This window comes from Vulpes lagopus, chromosome 1 (genome assembly GCF_018345385.1).
Source record: "Vulpes lagopus strain Blue_001 chromosome 1, ASM1834538v1, whole genome shotgun sequence".
Taxonomy (NCBI): Eukaryota; Metazoa; Chordata; class Mammalia; order Carnivora; family Canidae; genus Vulpes; species Vulpes lagopus.
Genome location: NC_054824.1, coordinates 965,550 through 981,639, shown reverse-complemented (window position 1 = coordinate 981,639; position 16,090 = coordinate 965,550). Strand labels below are relative to the sequence as shown.

Here is a 16,090-nt window from a genome sequence, read left to right as displayed (position 1 = left end):
TAGGATGCAAAAGAAGCCAAGTAAGGTGAACCCGACTTTGGGAGCTGCTTTTCCCTTAGTGTCTGCTAATCCTAGGGAGGGTCCCGGAGCAAGTGCGTGGGACTTGCATTAGCTTCCTGAGCCTCCAGACACGGGAAGAGGAGGGTGGGATCTGCCTGAGGACCGGTGGGCCTGATGGACTCTCTTCATCTGTGTTGCGACCCTGAATTTACCTTAAGGATAACTAAAGCTCAGTGTTAGGTCAGCTAAATCCCTAAAACTAGATTGAGAATATTCTCTTTAAAGGAAGATAACATCATTCTGGGACTCAAATTACTAATAATATGGTATCTGTTAATTAAGTTGAATTTAAATTTCAAAAAAATTTTAATGATGTCAATCCTTTTATTATACGGTTAGATATTAAGTCAAAAATGCATGTTGCAATCTCTAGGGTAACTACCAAAGAAACCGTGATGAGATACATACTGCGCTAATTATGTAAAATAATGTTAAAATCTAAAAGAAAACTACAATGGGAAGAAAAGACTATGAAAAACAAGACAAATGGAGAGTATTCAGTGAGATGCCAGATTTAAAGCTGAGTAATTACATTAAGTATAGATGGCAAAAATGAAATGACGGAACCCAACTCTGAGCTGTTCAGAAAAGACCTCTCTGAACTATCAGGACACGGGCAGTTTGAGTATCAAAAGGTGGCAAGAGGTGATGCCATGTTAGTGATAACTAAAAGAAAGAGTTCGCTGTATTGAGTGAAGCAAAGTAGATATAAAGGAAGGAATCCATTACTAGCGTGAAAGAGAACGACTTCCTGACAGTAAATTCAGTTTTCAGAAATAGATCTGAGAGTCTGAGGTCTTCATAGGGCCCCTGATTAAGGTCAGAGCTTCATCCCTCCGTTTTCTTAAAAAGAAGAGACTGCTGAAAAGCCCGCTGTGCTTGCAGAGGTTTGTGCTTTTACTTGCTTATTAATTTCCTGCAGTTCCGCCCCAGACCTTAGCAACACTCCTGAGGAGAAGCCAGCAGAGTCCAGCAGCCGTCCCCCCGCGGCAGATGCCTGGCACGGGTGGCCCAGGCCCCGGGTCCTGGCGGCCTCTCCAGGGGCTTCACCCTGATGCTTGTATTTTATTCGGCTTTGCTAGCTGTCCTAGCTCCAGGTCCTAAGCGGAGGTCTACTTAGGTTTTTTGAACCTTAGATTCTTTTCTTAAGTCAGGAATAATACACCAAGCTGCGTTTCCTCCCTCACGAGATGGATGTGCAAGAAAGTAAAGCAAGATGTTCATCTGAGTTATGGATAGGGTCGTGGTGGTGGCGTGATGATAATGACGACCCTGAAGTACATGTACCCTTCCCACAAGGCCACTCCCTATGCCAGCATACAAACCCGGGATGTCAGTATATCCTGCTCATTAAAATAAGATCTCCTCGTTCATTTCAAAAGAATAGTTTAATTTCACTTTGTTCTGTGCTTGTACACATAAAATTAAAGAAAGATCACCTAAATATGTCTTCCTTTTACAAACAATTTTCCTGTCAAAGAAATGGAACTTGTAATTTGAAAACAGGGGCTAGCCCAAAATTAAACCTATTATTTTTAATTTTTATATTTTACTCTTCCTTTATTTCAAATTGATTCAAATTTATAGAGAGAATAAAGTAATGTGATAATGGAAGGCAGTGAATTACTGTATAGTACGTGGATCAACCCTGGTCCAATGGGATGCAGTTATGAAACAGTAAGAAAGTCAAAGTAAAGTGCATCTTCATTATTCCAGGATTTAAATATTTCTCTGAAGAACTGGAAAATAACCCCCTCCATCTTCTGGGGTAATCACTTTCCCATAAAGAAGCAGTAATAACATTAGTGCACCTTCCATCTTCATTTCCCAAAAGCTTTCTTCCTCGGCCTCCTGGAAAAGACCTTGGCGCTGAGCTTTTGTCTTTCTGACTTTTCTCAGGAGAAAATAGTAAGAAGGGGAAAAAAAAAAAAAAAAAAAAAAAAGGCCTTAACGGTAGTCAGACAGAGCTAAACAGGTACCGATTTTTTGTGGGGAAAGAAGGAGAGGGAGGCCCTGCCATACTCGCTTGTTGATTTTGCTGCCCAGGGCAGAGGCAGGTGTTGGTCTCTAATTAGCGCCCTGCCGTGTTCACGTTCTCAGAGAGGAGAGATGGGTCACTGCAGTAACAGTCAGTAGGGCCGCTGCTCCTGGGTGCCGAACCTCCCCTCTCCGGGAGGAAGACGGCTGAAGCCAAACACGATGGCCGTGGCCTCACCTGTTGACGACAGAATGGAATCTTTATATACATGTTATCCTGCTAATATCTCTTTTAAAAAAAGTTCCAAGAGTTGTTCTGTTTCTCATATATTTTACATAGAACTTACTGTTCAAGAATATTTGTTCATTTTGGCTCAATTAATTTAATTGGTAGATAATATTGTTGATATTAGAGTGTATTTAATACACAGGGTTTAATAGAATATTGTGGTAAATAAAAATTCGGGTTTTGTCTGCCTGTCTCTTTTCTTCCAAATAGCACCAGAAATGACTTTCCTAAAACCGAGGTGCCACTCTTTCCCTCCTGTTGAATCCCCAGCGAGCAGAGCCTTGTTTTGACAGAAGAGTCATCTGCTCTCACCTGGTCATAAAATGCCCATATTTCTTAACAGTAATGGGTCTTTTCTGCTACCTGGAAGAGAAAATCAGATGTTTGCTTTAAATGAGATAAGAGGTGAAAAATAAACAAATACTGCCTCTTTGCCTCTGAAAACCTTTTTGCATTCATGAAATGTTTCTTTCTAAATAGATGCCTCCCTAGAGTGGGTTATCTCATTGACAGTTAAATACAAATACTCATTTTTACAGATTTTATAAGTTTGTACTTATATACATTACAGTAATGACTGGTTTACAAGCACTGTGATGATGTAACCGTTTTTAACCTTATAATAACAGTTACGCAAAGACCTAAACATTCACTTCAGCAAATTGTAGGAAAGACAAACAGACGGCTGGTTGGCCTCTTAGCCTGTATTGTCTTCGTGGCTTATCAGAAATCCAAGAGCTCAGATATATAATTTTAGAAACTCAGTATTAGCAATTGCCTTTCCAATGCCTTTTTAATGTGTGGCTCAAAACATACCACGGCCAAGTGAGCAATCGAGACCAATGAAATTCTCTAATATTCAACGTTTTTCTGTTTACAGCATCTTAGGTTTCTCCGGCATCAGAAAGGCAGTATTCCTTGTTCCCGATCTCAGCACTGGTTTTTTTCCCCAGGATTAACTCCTTGAGCTTGAGGATTCTCACTGGCATTTAAAATACAGAATAATCTTTATGCTAGTGTCATTTTCAAAGTACTCAGGACTTATGAAATTTTTGAAATAAGGATTATTGCCCAGTATCTGCATATGAAATGAGTATCGTAACATGACACATATGACAGTGTTTGAAGACATGTAGGAAGAAGATACCTGAAGGCTAGCTTTTGAGAAACTTAGATAAAGTTGTCACAATTCCTCGCCATCAATAAAGTATGTGTTTTATGTTCTCTCTCCCAGTTTCCTTGTGGCTGTGTGCACATGCGTGTGTGTGTGTGTGTGTGTGTGTGTTGCTTCTCATATGGAGAAAGCTTCCACATTATGTATATTAAAATACTTATTTATCTAAGTATCCAAAAATTATTCTTAGTAACTCTCTTACAGCTTCGGGCCATGAAGATTATTAGTTCTCATTTATCAGTTACATGATGCTCTGAGTAGAGCCTGAGAGACTTTTAAATTAAAAAAAAAAATCAGATGAGCATTCTTATTTTATGTGTTAACTTTTGTACAGAGAATGTTAAAATTAAACTCACCAGTTAGATCTCTGAAGATGATTTATAAAACATCTAAATATATTTTGACTTAAATATTATTGTAAATTTTATAGAGAAAAACATTTATACTCTTCATCTTACGTGCAACCTATCCAAGCGACAAAAGAAATACTGAAATTGTTAAACTCTAAAAGTAAAGTTTTTATTATCAATGACTCAAATTTTGATACGTTTATAAACAGCCTTTTAAGACTTGCAGAATAATAAAAAAATTTTTTTTTCCAGAATTACCCCTGGACTACAAATTCTCAAGGTTCTCTTCAAGCAATTCAAAAACAGCTGGCTACTATCCAAAGCCTCCGTTGATTCTATCAAATAATGAGACAGTGAAAACCAAATAGACTATCTTTACTGAAAAATGAAGAATCATATATGCAGCAAATGTACTGTAAAATGTTACTTTTCAAAAAATACTGTAAAATGCTTTATAGGAACATATTCTGAATGATAATTGACCAAGAAATCGATAATGTTTTTCCATAGGTCTCCTTTCTGTATAGAACATCTTGATGCCCAGCAACTCTCATTATACTGAAATCTCAGTATCCTAGAACTGAAAAGAACCTTATTAATATTTTCTACACCAATAGTTCTGAGATTAGGACTCACCTGGGAGGATATATACATACATATTCACACACACACACACACATTTACACATATGCTAGACCAGTGGTCCTCAAAGTGTGGTCCCCAAGCTATTAGCACAGCATCACCTGAGAACCTGGTAAAATTCAAATTTGCGGGCCCCACCCAAGACCTGCATAATCAGAAACTCTGGCGATGCAGCCCAGCAACCTGTGTTTAATATTAGTGTGAATCATATACTAAGGTTCAAGAATCACTAGCTACACCATAACCTCCAGAGATTGGTTTAATTGGTCTGGAAATAGAGATGAGCACAGACATTTACCTGCCCCAGGAAAATGCAGCCATAATTGAGAATAACTGATCTATATCTGTTCCTTCCACTTAACACCAAGAACACTGAGTCTAGTGAGAATAAATGATATTTCCAAGTTATCAGGTTTTATGCTATTTTTATGTTTTCCGAAACAAGAAGATAAAGAGGATTTCTTGTGAGACACACAGCCAGTATGGGACAGAAATGAGATGAGAAGCCAATTATTTCAACCTTTAATGGTACTCCTAAGGATTTTCCCCCTACTAGTGTTAAAGGCAGTATAATTAATTTTCATTCACTTTTTAAGGCATATATTCTCAATGGTACAAAAATTGGTTCTTGGGGTGAAAAAAATATCAGATACTGTAATGAATTGTGGCCCTCCAAAGCTCCACCCTGCCCAGTAAATCTTGTTCTTTGGTATTAATTTCTCTCATTAGGGAGAAATACAAATGTATTAATTACATTTAATTTGGTTGAATTTAATTTTCCACTGGGAGGAGATAATAATGAGGAAAAGGTTGATAAAAACACTTTCGGAGGTTTTATAGTTATACTACAATCCAGGATTATTTTGTTCCACGTGCTTTATGTAGGACTGAGTAGCTACTTGTGGCAAGATGTCAGAAGCCAGATGTTTACAGTAAATTCTTGGCCACTGTTCACACTGTTTATGATTTCACTCTGTCCATCAGGACAGTGTCAGAAAACACAACAGTCACTATCATTATTTCACCTGGATTGTAGCGGAGAACTTCACATATTGACACATGCAATGAAAAGATAAATTATTTCATTAAATTTTTAAATGCTCATATAATCCCAAATGTATTGTGAGAATGAGTATCTCAGGGTGGGCAGATAGTTACTGAAATTTTTTCCTCAATGTCAGTAGCTCTGATACCTACTAAGTATATGGTAATGTACTTGAAATTGCTTTCCAGACTCTTACTGGAATATGGTAACACACAGTCAGCTTAGGGCTAAATCGAAGATGATGTCTCATGTATACAAAGAGATATTTAATTTCTTTAAAAATAAAGCTATTTTTCCTTATGTGGATTTATTTTGTCAATGGCAAAGAATAATGTATCTAAATGCTTATAAACTGCTACTGTTAATAGGAAAAATGAGAAGCCCAAAATAAGTTAGTTGTACTTTTTTGGTCACTGAGTGAAAAAAAAAGAAAAAACGACTCAATTCAGAACTTCTCATCCTGCTTTTACCAGTACTCACCAAAGGAATCCGAACAAGTTACCACCTACCTAATCTGACCTCAGTTTCTTCCATCTTGTCAAAAGACAAGGTTAGAGTTTATTTCCAAGTTTCCTTCTACCCTTGTAGCAGAGTCAGTGCTTCTAATGAATGTTGTTTTTCTGTTAGACTATAATTAGACTTTTAAATTTTTTGTGTCTAAAAACTGCCGGTATTTCTAAATGAATATGAAAAGTAAAAATCCAAAAATGGCGCTATAAAAATTAAAAAGAGGGGTCCCTGGCTGGCTCAGTTGAGTATCTGCCTTTGGCTCAGAGCATGACCCCGGGGTCCTGGGATCGAGTCCCACGTCGGGCTCCCTGCAGGAAGCCTGCTTCTCCCTCTGCCTGTGTCTCTGTCTCTGTCTCTCTCTGTGTCTCTCATGAATAAATAAAATCTTTTTAAAAATTAAAAAGAAATCAAAGAAGAAAAGCTGTATATTCTTCAATAAAGTTAAATGAAGCAAGAAAGCAAGAAAAATTATGTAAATGGACAGAGGACTTAGTTTAGTATTAGCATACAAGCAAACTCATCATCTAAAAGATAACTGCAAATAAATGCAAGGGATTTGAGATTTACTTTTTGGCCACTCTTGGTCCCAGCAGAGGAAAGATCTGCATGTCACAATGGTAGTAACAGTCTGTCAGAATTTGGTTTTTGGAATATTGAGGTAGCAGAAACTTCAGCTCAACCATGAATTGCCATCTAAGCTCAACTGAAGCTGACTCCTAAAATTCATGGCTCTGAACTGCGCAGATCTGCTTATACGCAGATTTTTCTTGATACAATTCTGAAAATGTATTTTCCTTACGATTTTAACATTTTCTTTTTTTCTAGCTTACCATATTATAAAAATACAGCATGTAACACATATACAAAATATGTGTTCTCAGTAAAGCTTTCAGTTAACAACAGTAGGGTGTTCCTCAGGTGTGGCAGGGCAGTTACATGGTACACATGTATTTTTGACTAAGCGTGGGGAGGAGGCCCTAATTCCCACATTATTCAAGGATCAACTGTACTTCCGAGTTTGTTAAACTTCAAATCGGGTACTCTTCCACCAATTTTCATATCCAACAACTTTATGTGTATTTAAAGCAAATATATGTATACACATATACACACACACATATGTGTACACACTTGTTGAACTGGTTTGAATGAAAATCAAATCTATGTGATTATACTGTATATAACAGACCAGCATAGAACGGAATGTCAAACCATCTCTGGATATAATAACCTTGACTCCGTATTAGAAGCACATGGATAGCTTTTTCTTAAATGTGATGTTTCAGGAACATTCCCTTATGTCTTCTCAGGCTCTTGAGAAAAAGGTTTAAGAGCTGATGTCCAGATTAGTGCAAGACTAGGATAGATTCAAGAGTTAATTCACCCAGTGTGCGGCCCTTGAGAATCCTTGGGTCCAGTTCATATAGGGTAAATTTTAAAAGGTGTCTGTTGTTGGTCTCTAGAATCATCCTCAGAAATAATGGTGCTAAGTGCTAACTCTTTACTAGGCTACTTCATGTTCCTTATTCCCTACAGTATCCCTATGAGGTGTGTATGATTATTAAAATTTTACAGATAGGGATGCTGGGTGGCTCAGTGGTTGAGTGTCTGTCTTCGGCTCAGGGCGTGACCCCGGTGTCCCAGGATTGAGTCCTGCATCGGGATCCCTGCATGGAGCCTGCTTCTCCCTCTGTCTGTGTCTCTGCCTCTCTCTGTCTCTCGTGAAAAAATAAATAAAATCTTTAAAAAAAAATAGAATCTTACAGATAAGGACACTGAAATTGACGGAGGTTAAATAACATACTTGCTAAAAATTGTACTGTTACTAAGGAACAGAGTCTGTACATGAGCCCAAGTTTCACCCCAAAACTCATGCCCTTAGTTGACTGACACCTAAGTCTTCCAACATTGGAAGTAGATTGGGGCAAATTCTCAGTCTAAGACCACATTTCAATTTAACAGTCACACCATGCCTAGGACATGTGAGGGATTAGAAATAAACAGGCTCTGTCCTAAAGTAACACAATTCGGTAAAAAATATTAAAGCAAAGTTCTATACCATAGAACTTACCTGTTAGGGTAAAACAGAATCAAGAACCATGGGAGTAAAACGTATAATGAGCTCTACTCTTCTTGGAAGCCGCATATACTAACGCCCTCGGTAAGCAGGTCTACTCTTCCTTCATATTCAGGTTCCATTGTTCACCTTAAATATTGAGCAAATCTCCCTCTTTGGTGCTGAGGAAACCAAAATGGAAAAGGAATAATGAAAACTGCTCCAAACTTAATGGGAGGTGGGATATCTGAGTCTATTGAGAGAAGTTAGGTCATTACTTAGAATGACAACTACAGCATCACATAGATCGCCTGACAGGTCCTCATACCATGCACCTGTTCTCAGAGTCTTAAAAAAAAAAACACTTTATTTTACTTTATTAGTGCTTCGGCCTTGGCACTTTCTTGGTAAAGACTAAAGCTTAACAAAGTTTAACAAAGAGATTGGGGCACCTGGCTGGCGCAGTCGGTAGAGCACGAGACTCTTGATCTTGGTTGTGAGTTTAGCCTCACACTGAGCGGGGGAGATTGTAGTTTAAAAAATTTTTTTAATCTTTAAGAAAATGATTAAAATAAAGAAATAAATTACTAAGTGCCTATTAAAAGCAATCACCATGTTGAATCAATTTAAAAATACTCAAATTCTCTAATACAAATGTCAACATGTCTTTACAGTTCCTAGCAACTAAATATCGTAAGTATAAGATTTAAAGTCCTTTTGGTGCATTTACTCCCTTTGATGAAGACAACAAACTTCTATTTTCATTCATGTTTGCAGCAATCAAGATCACATACGTAAATCTCAGTAGCGTTTTCATCTGTAGACTGTATGGAACCCTGAACTAAGTGATAAAAGTGCCCCTTTCAAAGACCAATCATGAATGAATGAAAAATAACCTTCAGCTGAGTCCTGATTATTCACATAGTTTTTGTTTTATGCCAAATTTAGTACAAATGTTTATGATAGTAGTGGAAGATAATCTAGGCTTGAAATTAAAAAATACATGTCTCTGTGACTTGCATCTTAGGCGCATCTACTTCAACTGTCAGAGCCTGTTTTCTTTAAAAAAAAAAAAGTTTTATTTATTTATTCATGAGACACAGAGAGAGAGACAGAGGCAGAGACACAGGCAGACCCCATGGACGGAGCCGGATGTGGGATTAGATCCGGGGACCCTGGGGTCACGCCCTGGGCGGAAGGCAGGCGCTAAACCGCTGAGCCCCGCGGGCTGCCCTCTGAGCCTGTTTCCGTAAGTGTTTAAACGGGGATAGTAAAACTTGTGAGAATTGTCAAAGGAACAGGAGAACATAAAAGGACGTGCCTGACCCCTCAGATTTCTTAGGACTGTCAAACCAGAGACGGTATCTCTGATGCGAACAGATATCCAAGGCTCAAATTGTGACTCTATAGAGCAAGGAATTTTTTTTTAAGATTTTATTTATTTATTCATGCAAGATACAGAGAGAGCCAGAGGGAGAAGCAGGCTCCATGCAGGGAGCCCGATGTGGGACTCGATCTCAGGACTTCAGGGTTACGCTGTGGGCCGAAGGCAGGCGCTAAACCGCTGAGCCACTCAGGGATCCCGTAGAACAAGGAATTTAATAAGAATACAGATAATTTTGGTTTTTATGATACACACATTACAGAAACTTGAGTCAACTGGAGAAAAAGAAGCAGGAGCTGCAAGAGGAGTAACGGGGAGAAGGGACCTTGAGCAAAGAAGGTTAGACAAGACTTTTGTCATCGTCTGGTCTAATACCCAGAAATGGAAGAATGCCCAAGGAGATTCTGCTACGTGGGGACTAGGGAAATTATGAAGTATGACCCTACTAACAGGGCAATAGGCCTGTGCAGACCAAACGATACTTGTTTGGCCATCAGAGGATGCGAGAACCTCAACTGACTTGGAGGTCTTCGTAAGGAATAATTTGGGTCTAGAATTGAGAAGAAAAAAGGCAATGGAAAGAAATGGGGCAGGGACATAGGAGTAAACCAATTGGTAAGTGAAACCTACAGAATGTCTTATTTAGTATAATTTTATTCAACAGAACAGAAACCATCGTAATCTAACAAAAGAGTGGCACCAACCTACTGGAAAAATGAATACTATTGGTGAAAGCTGATAATAAACCAACAACAATAAAAATGACATTTTTCTGACCATGTCCAGAAAAGGGTAAGAGAGACAATGCAGGAGAAAAAAAATCACTGAATTGAAAAGGCAAAATGAACACTACAAGTATAATTTACGATCAAGATGGGTATAGAGGTTGCAATGAAAACGTAGTTCTCTAAAACTTAAAATTTTCCAGGTCTAGGGCAGCCCTGGCGTTTCAGCAGTTTGGCGCCGCTTTCGGCCCAGGGCCTGATCCTGGAGACCCGGGATCGAGTCCCACGTCGGGCTCCCTGCGTGGAGGCTGCTTCTCCCTCTGTCTCTCTGTGTGTGTCTCTAATAAATATAATCTTAAATCTAATAAATCTAATCTTAATATAATAAATATAATCTAATAAATATAATCTTAAAAAAAATTCTCCAGGCCTAGAAAAATTATACTTAAGCAAGTTAAACTTCCAAGAACGGACTGCACCAAGATCAGCAGGTCTGTTTAGTAATAATTTGGGGCCATTTATGTAGACTTTTTGTTTAGATGGCTACAAATACCATTCATTTTCACAGATCTTGCAATAGCCAGGGCCCTCCCAACTCTTCTAACCCTTCATGTGACAGCTGCTGACTAGCAAAACAGGACTTGGTCATTGAGATTGGGATGTGTGGGATCAGGTTTCTAGATACTATGTCAGTCACAATTTGTTATTCTCTCTTTTTAAAGCACTGCACCTTGTAGGAAAAGAAATTAAGAAGCACTTGTAGAATATACAATGATTAACTCCTTCCAAAAATCTATCTTCTGCTGAGGAAAGACTAAGATCACGGTTAACACAAATGTAGTAAACAAGGATGGTGCACTAAGAATAGTTTTCCACTAAGTCCGTCAAAGCCAAATACCATTCTGTCTTCATTCATATGTGGAATTTAAGAAACAAAGGGGGAGGAAGAGACCAATCAAGAAACAGTCAGTTATAGAGAACAAACTGATGGCTCAGACCGGAGGTGGTGGGGGATGCTGGGGGATACTTTAAATGGGTGATGGGGATTTAGGAGCGCACTTGCTAAAACGAGCACCAGGTGATGTATGAAATTGTTGAATCACTGTACTGTAGACCTGAAACTAATGTAACAGTGCAGCTTAATTACCTGGAATTAAAACATAAAAAGCCAAAAATGTTTTCCACTGTAAATATTTGAAGTAACTGACCAAAAACAAGAAATGGTGCACCATTTTCCAAGCAAAAAAGCACCTTAGAAATTTAGTGGCTTTTTTTTTTTTTTTGGAAACTTCAGGACAAATGTTTACTGTGATAATTTGATAACTTTAATGATTTCCCAATCTTTTATTAGACAACACAGAACTTTATTTTTATTTTTTGGTGAAAACAAGAAATACAGCAGACTGACAGACTTTATTTTTCCTTTGAGCACACAGAATACTAAAGTACTTAACGATCCTTGTTCAGTTTGACAGAGCAATTCTACAAGTACTTACACTGGTTAGGGACATGAAATGTCAAGTACCACGTTACTATTAGGGCAAGAAATACCACGGCAATACGAGTTAGGGGGGTTTTAGGGATCACTTTCACAAGACACAGCAACAACTTGCAAAATTTCAAAGATCACATTCAAATTATATATCTGAGAATAGAACTAAGTGTGAGGACAGACCAGGACAAGCTGATATATTAACGAGTGTTCACAGGTTTCATACTGCACAGGAAACAAGTTCGATATTTTGCACACGTTCCCAATAACGAGCAAAAAGCAGGCCTGTAAGTGTCAATTTTGCCAGCGAGCAAAGGTAAGAGAAAGGAATGAACAGGATTTTACTCAAACAGAGAAACAAGGAGCATATACCACTAATTTTCCACAGAGAAAATCACTCCTATACTAATAGAGAGAAAACATCCAGACTTGCATTTTCGTGTACAAAAATCTACTGGTGAATTCAAGGGAATTCGGGAAAAGTCCTCCAAGCATCTTGTTTAAACATCAAGCATCCGAGTCCCCCTGGGCTCCCGGAAAAGCTTCACCCCCCACCCCCCCCCCGGGGTCCAGCTTCCCGGGGCCCTTCCAAGGCCACTTCGCAGCAGTCGGGCCTCGGCGGCAGCAAACCCCCCCCCCCGCCCCCCGCCCCGGCCTCCCGAGCGCTCGGGGAGCTTCGGGCAAAGCCTCCAGGGGGGAGGGGAGGGGGGGGAGGGGAGGGGGGGGGAGGGGAGGCGGCCGCCGGGGTCGCAGGCGACACACACCCCGACCCAGGCCGGGAAGCCTGGCGTCTCCGCAGCGCGGCCTGGTTTTTAGGGGCAGAAGCGGGGGAGGGGGTGAGGCAGCAGAGGAGGGAGGCGCAGAGGTGCCCCCACGGCGCTGCCCCGGGCTATTTCTTGGGGCTCCGCCGCCCCCAAGTTTCCGTGTTTAAAAGGGTAGAGCGAGACACGCTTCGGCCGCCTCGGATCGCCACCGGCTCCGGCTCCGCCTTAGCTCCGTCCCGCGCCGCCGCCAGTGGCCCTCAGGTCTCCGTCGGAGACTTTCGGAGCTGGGGCCGGGCCGGGGGCGGGGGCGGGGCGGGGGCGGGGCGGCCGAGCGGGGAAGGGCCGGGGCCGGCCCCCGGGGCCCCCGTCCTCTCCCCGACACGGCAGGGGGGGCAGGGGGAGCGCAGAGCCCGCTCTGGCCCACGGGGCTCCACTTCGGAGCTCGGGGAGGGGAGGGGGAGGGGGATGCAGCTACCGGACGGCCCCACGGAGCGCAAACGGGTCCTCCGAGCTCGGGGGGGGGGGGCTGCCCGGGTCCAGGGGCCGCGGCGGCTCCGGGGGGCCACGCGCGGGGGCAGCCACCGCGGGCCGCGCTCCAGGCCGAGCACACAGCGCTGCCCACCTGGCCGCGGCCACGGGGGGGGCGGGGGGCTCCCGGGACCCCGGCAGGAGCCACGCAGCTGCCCCGGGCGCTCGCCAGCGGCCTCATTCCCGCCTCAGCCGCCTCAGCCGCCTCAGCCGCGCGGCGGCCGGCGAGCAGCTGCACTGAGGGCCGGGCCGGGCCGGGGCGGCGCGTGCACGCGGGACGTGGACCAGGACGCGGGGCACGAGGGCCGGGGGAGGACGCGAGCACCCGAGGGTCCACCTTACAAGCGACCGAGGGGCGAGGAGAAGCAGGGCGGCGGCGGCGGCGGGGGCGCGGGGCGCGACTAGCCGGACTGGATCCGGAAGGACCTGGGGCTCTCGGCCGGCTGCCTCGCGGGGTCCCGGATGCCCCGGCGCGGCCCCTCGCCCATCAGGTAGTACTGCAGGGGGTTGGGCCACAGCTCGGCCTTGATGATCTCCGCGATCCTGTCGAATTCCAGGAGGCTGTGGTCCGAGAACCAGTTGAAGAAACTGGGGATGGTGTTTCCTTCCCGGTTCCTGTGGATGTGAGCCTGCGGGTCCTGGCCCCGGTGCCAGCGGATCGGCGTGGACAGGGACACGACCCGGCCCGAGGACCTGCGCTCGTACTCTTTGACGAGCCCCTCGTTGCGGAAGTAGGGGTTGCCCTGGAAGATGAACTTGAATTTGCAGCCGGCCCTGGGGTGCTTGAGCTCCTCCACCTCCAGATTGATCATGTACCTCATCATGTCCTCATCCTGGCCACTGATCATGGGCGACAGCTGCGGGTGGTTGCGGAAGGCCGTGACCCAGAAGCCCGGGATGTTCTGGATGATGAAGCTCCTGCGCTGCATGTGGAGCCTGCGCATGCGGCCGAACTTGCGCTCCAGCTGCAGGAAGGCCCGGTCGGCCTGGGCGTTGACGTTCGACAGCTCCTGGTCGATGGCCTCCAGCGAGTCCATGCAGCTGCCGACCTTCGGCGCCTTGGCCCGCGCCTCCTCCTTGGTCCCCGCCGCCCCCTTCTCCTGGGGCATCGCCTGCCCGTCCTCCGCCGCCCCCGCGGCTGCTCCCTCCCCCTCCGCGGCGGCCGGCGCCGCGCACTTGGCCGGCAGCTCCTTGGCCGGCAGCTCCTTGGCCGGCGCCCCCGACGCCCCCGCGCCGCAGGCTTCTAGGGCTTTCTCCGCTGCGGGGCCCCGCGGCTCTCTCCGCGGACCGCCGTGCTCCTGGGCACCGGCGGCGGCCGAGCCTTCCGCGGGCAGCAGGCGCTCTCGGGGGCCCGCTCTGCCCGCCCCGCGGCCGCGACTCCCGAACACTCGAACGCGGAGCGCCGGGCCGCCGCCAGCCGGGCTCCGGGCCGGGGCGCCCCCCGCGGCCGTCTGCACGCCGCCCTCACCCGCGTCCGCCATCCCCTCGGCCCGGCCCGGGGTCGCGTCCGGCGGGCCCGGGGCGGGGTCGGCAGGGAGGTGCCTGCCCTCGGCCGGCGCGCTCATCTCGCGGCAGGGACCCGCAGCAGGACGGCGTCCCGGTCCCCGCCGCTCGCGCACTCCCGGAGGATGCTGCTATGGCAACGGCTGACGTCACGGCGGCCGGAGGCGCGCGTCCTCACGTCGCGCGAGAGTTCGCGGGGCCTTGGGGTTCCGGGTTGCCGGCGTCCGGGCGCGCGGGCGCGGGTTCGCGGGTTCGCGGGCCGCGGCGGGCGCTTCCGGGGCGCCGCGTGAGTGTCCCCGCCGCTGCGCCGCCCGCGCTCCCCTCCCTCAGGCGGGGACGCTGAGGGGCCCCCGAGGCCGGAGGTGAGCAGAGCGGCGGCCCGCGGCGGAGGGCGGGACCCGGGGGCCCGGGATCGAGGCTCGCGGCGGGCCCGCAGGGAGCCTGCCTCTCCCTCGGCCCGGGTCTGTCTCTCTCTCATGAATAATTAATTAGAATCTTAAAAAAAAAAAAGTGGTGACTTACGCACCTCGGCGCCGTGGAGACGGAAGCCGCGTCCTTCCCGACCGGACGCCGCGGAGGCTGCGCTCTGAAGCCAGACACGCGGTTAAGGTACGTTCCCCGCTGGCGTCGACCCGCACACGCGCGAGCGCGCACACCCGGCCTTGGAGCGTCACGGAAAAGACGATCTCAGGAGATTGTAATTTCCAAAATGGCCCGGACCGTGGATGTGGCGCAGCCCCGAGCCAGGACGAGCGTCGCCGGAACAGCCCCTGTGGTAGTCTCCTGCGGGGCGGGAGCGACAGCAACGCGTAATCGTCCAACTAAAAATATTTTAAGTGGCGTTTAAAACGTCAGTGTTAAAATAGCTACCTAAAATGTGCCTTTGCAAGTCAGTTCACACAGTGCATCTGGCAGCGGTGTTGATTCCGTACCACGTGCTGTTTGCCGCAGTGTGGAAATCCTGGTGTTGGTCCTTAGACAAACGCGAGAATGAAGGGAAACTTGAATTTTGCACATTTTTGTTCCGCATCTTAAATTCATATTAGAAAAATGTTTGTGAGTCTTTGTGATAGAAACTACTACGCTACAGAGCACCCCAGATCATGATCGCTTTTAAATTAGGACTCGCGAGAGGATCCAGTGAAAAGTCAGGGTGTAGGGGAAACAGAGTTACGGAAAAGTAGCAGGTGTATTGAGGGAGGTAGTGCAGACCCTGTGCAAGAATGCGGTGCTAAGAGAAGCAGCCTGTCCCGCAGCTTCATGGGGTAGCTCACAAAGGCTTACCAGACAGTTCAGAAACATTCGAGATATTTTTGTGCCCCTAGTCCACCTACTCAAGGACAGACTGTCCAGATTGACTGCTACCAGCTAATCAGATAACCCATAAAAACTACAGACAGGGATGCCTGGGTGGCTCCGTGGTTGAGCACCTGCCTTTGGCTCAGGGCGTGGTCCTGGAGTCCTGGGATCGAGTCCCACATCAGGCTCCCTGCGCGGAGCCTGCTTCTCCCTCCTTGTGTCTCTGCTTCTCTCTGTGTGTCTCTCATGAATAAATAAATGAAATCTTTAAAAAAAGGAAATCCAGGAGGTA

The 16,090-nt window shown here is 45.6% G+C and overlaps 2 protein-coding genes across 3 annotated transcripts in view; one reads left to right on the top strand and one right to left on the bottom strand.

The window, feature by feature from the left end:
• Positions 1-5,837, top strand: part of NT5DC1 (5'-nucleotidase domain containing 1) — a 114,241-nt gene extending 108,404 nt beyond the window's left edge. For both annotated transcript variants that reach the window (XM_041756279.1, XM_041756276.1), the window contains exon 12: positions 4,103-5,837. In XM_041756279.1, the coding sequence (XP_041612213.1) occupies positions 4,103-4,218 (116 nt within the window). In that variant the 3' untranslated portion in view covers positions 4,219-5,837. The remainder of the gene's footprint in view (positions 1-4,102) is intronic.
• A 5,717-nt stretch (positions 5,838-11,554) lies between these two features.
• TSPYL4 (TSPY like 4) lies at positions 11,555-14,570 on the bottom strand. The gene has a single exon (XM_041756294.1). The coding sequence runs from the start codon at positions 14,559-14,561 to the stop codon at positions 13,398-13,400; it is 1,164 nt and encodes a 387-aa protein (XP_041612228.1). The 5' UTR covers positions 14,562-14,570; the 3' UTR covers positions 11,555-13,397.
• Between the last annotated feature and the right edge of the window lie 1,520 nt (positions 14,571-16,090).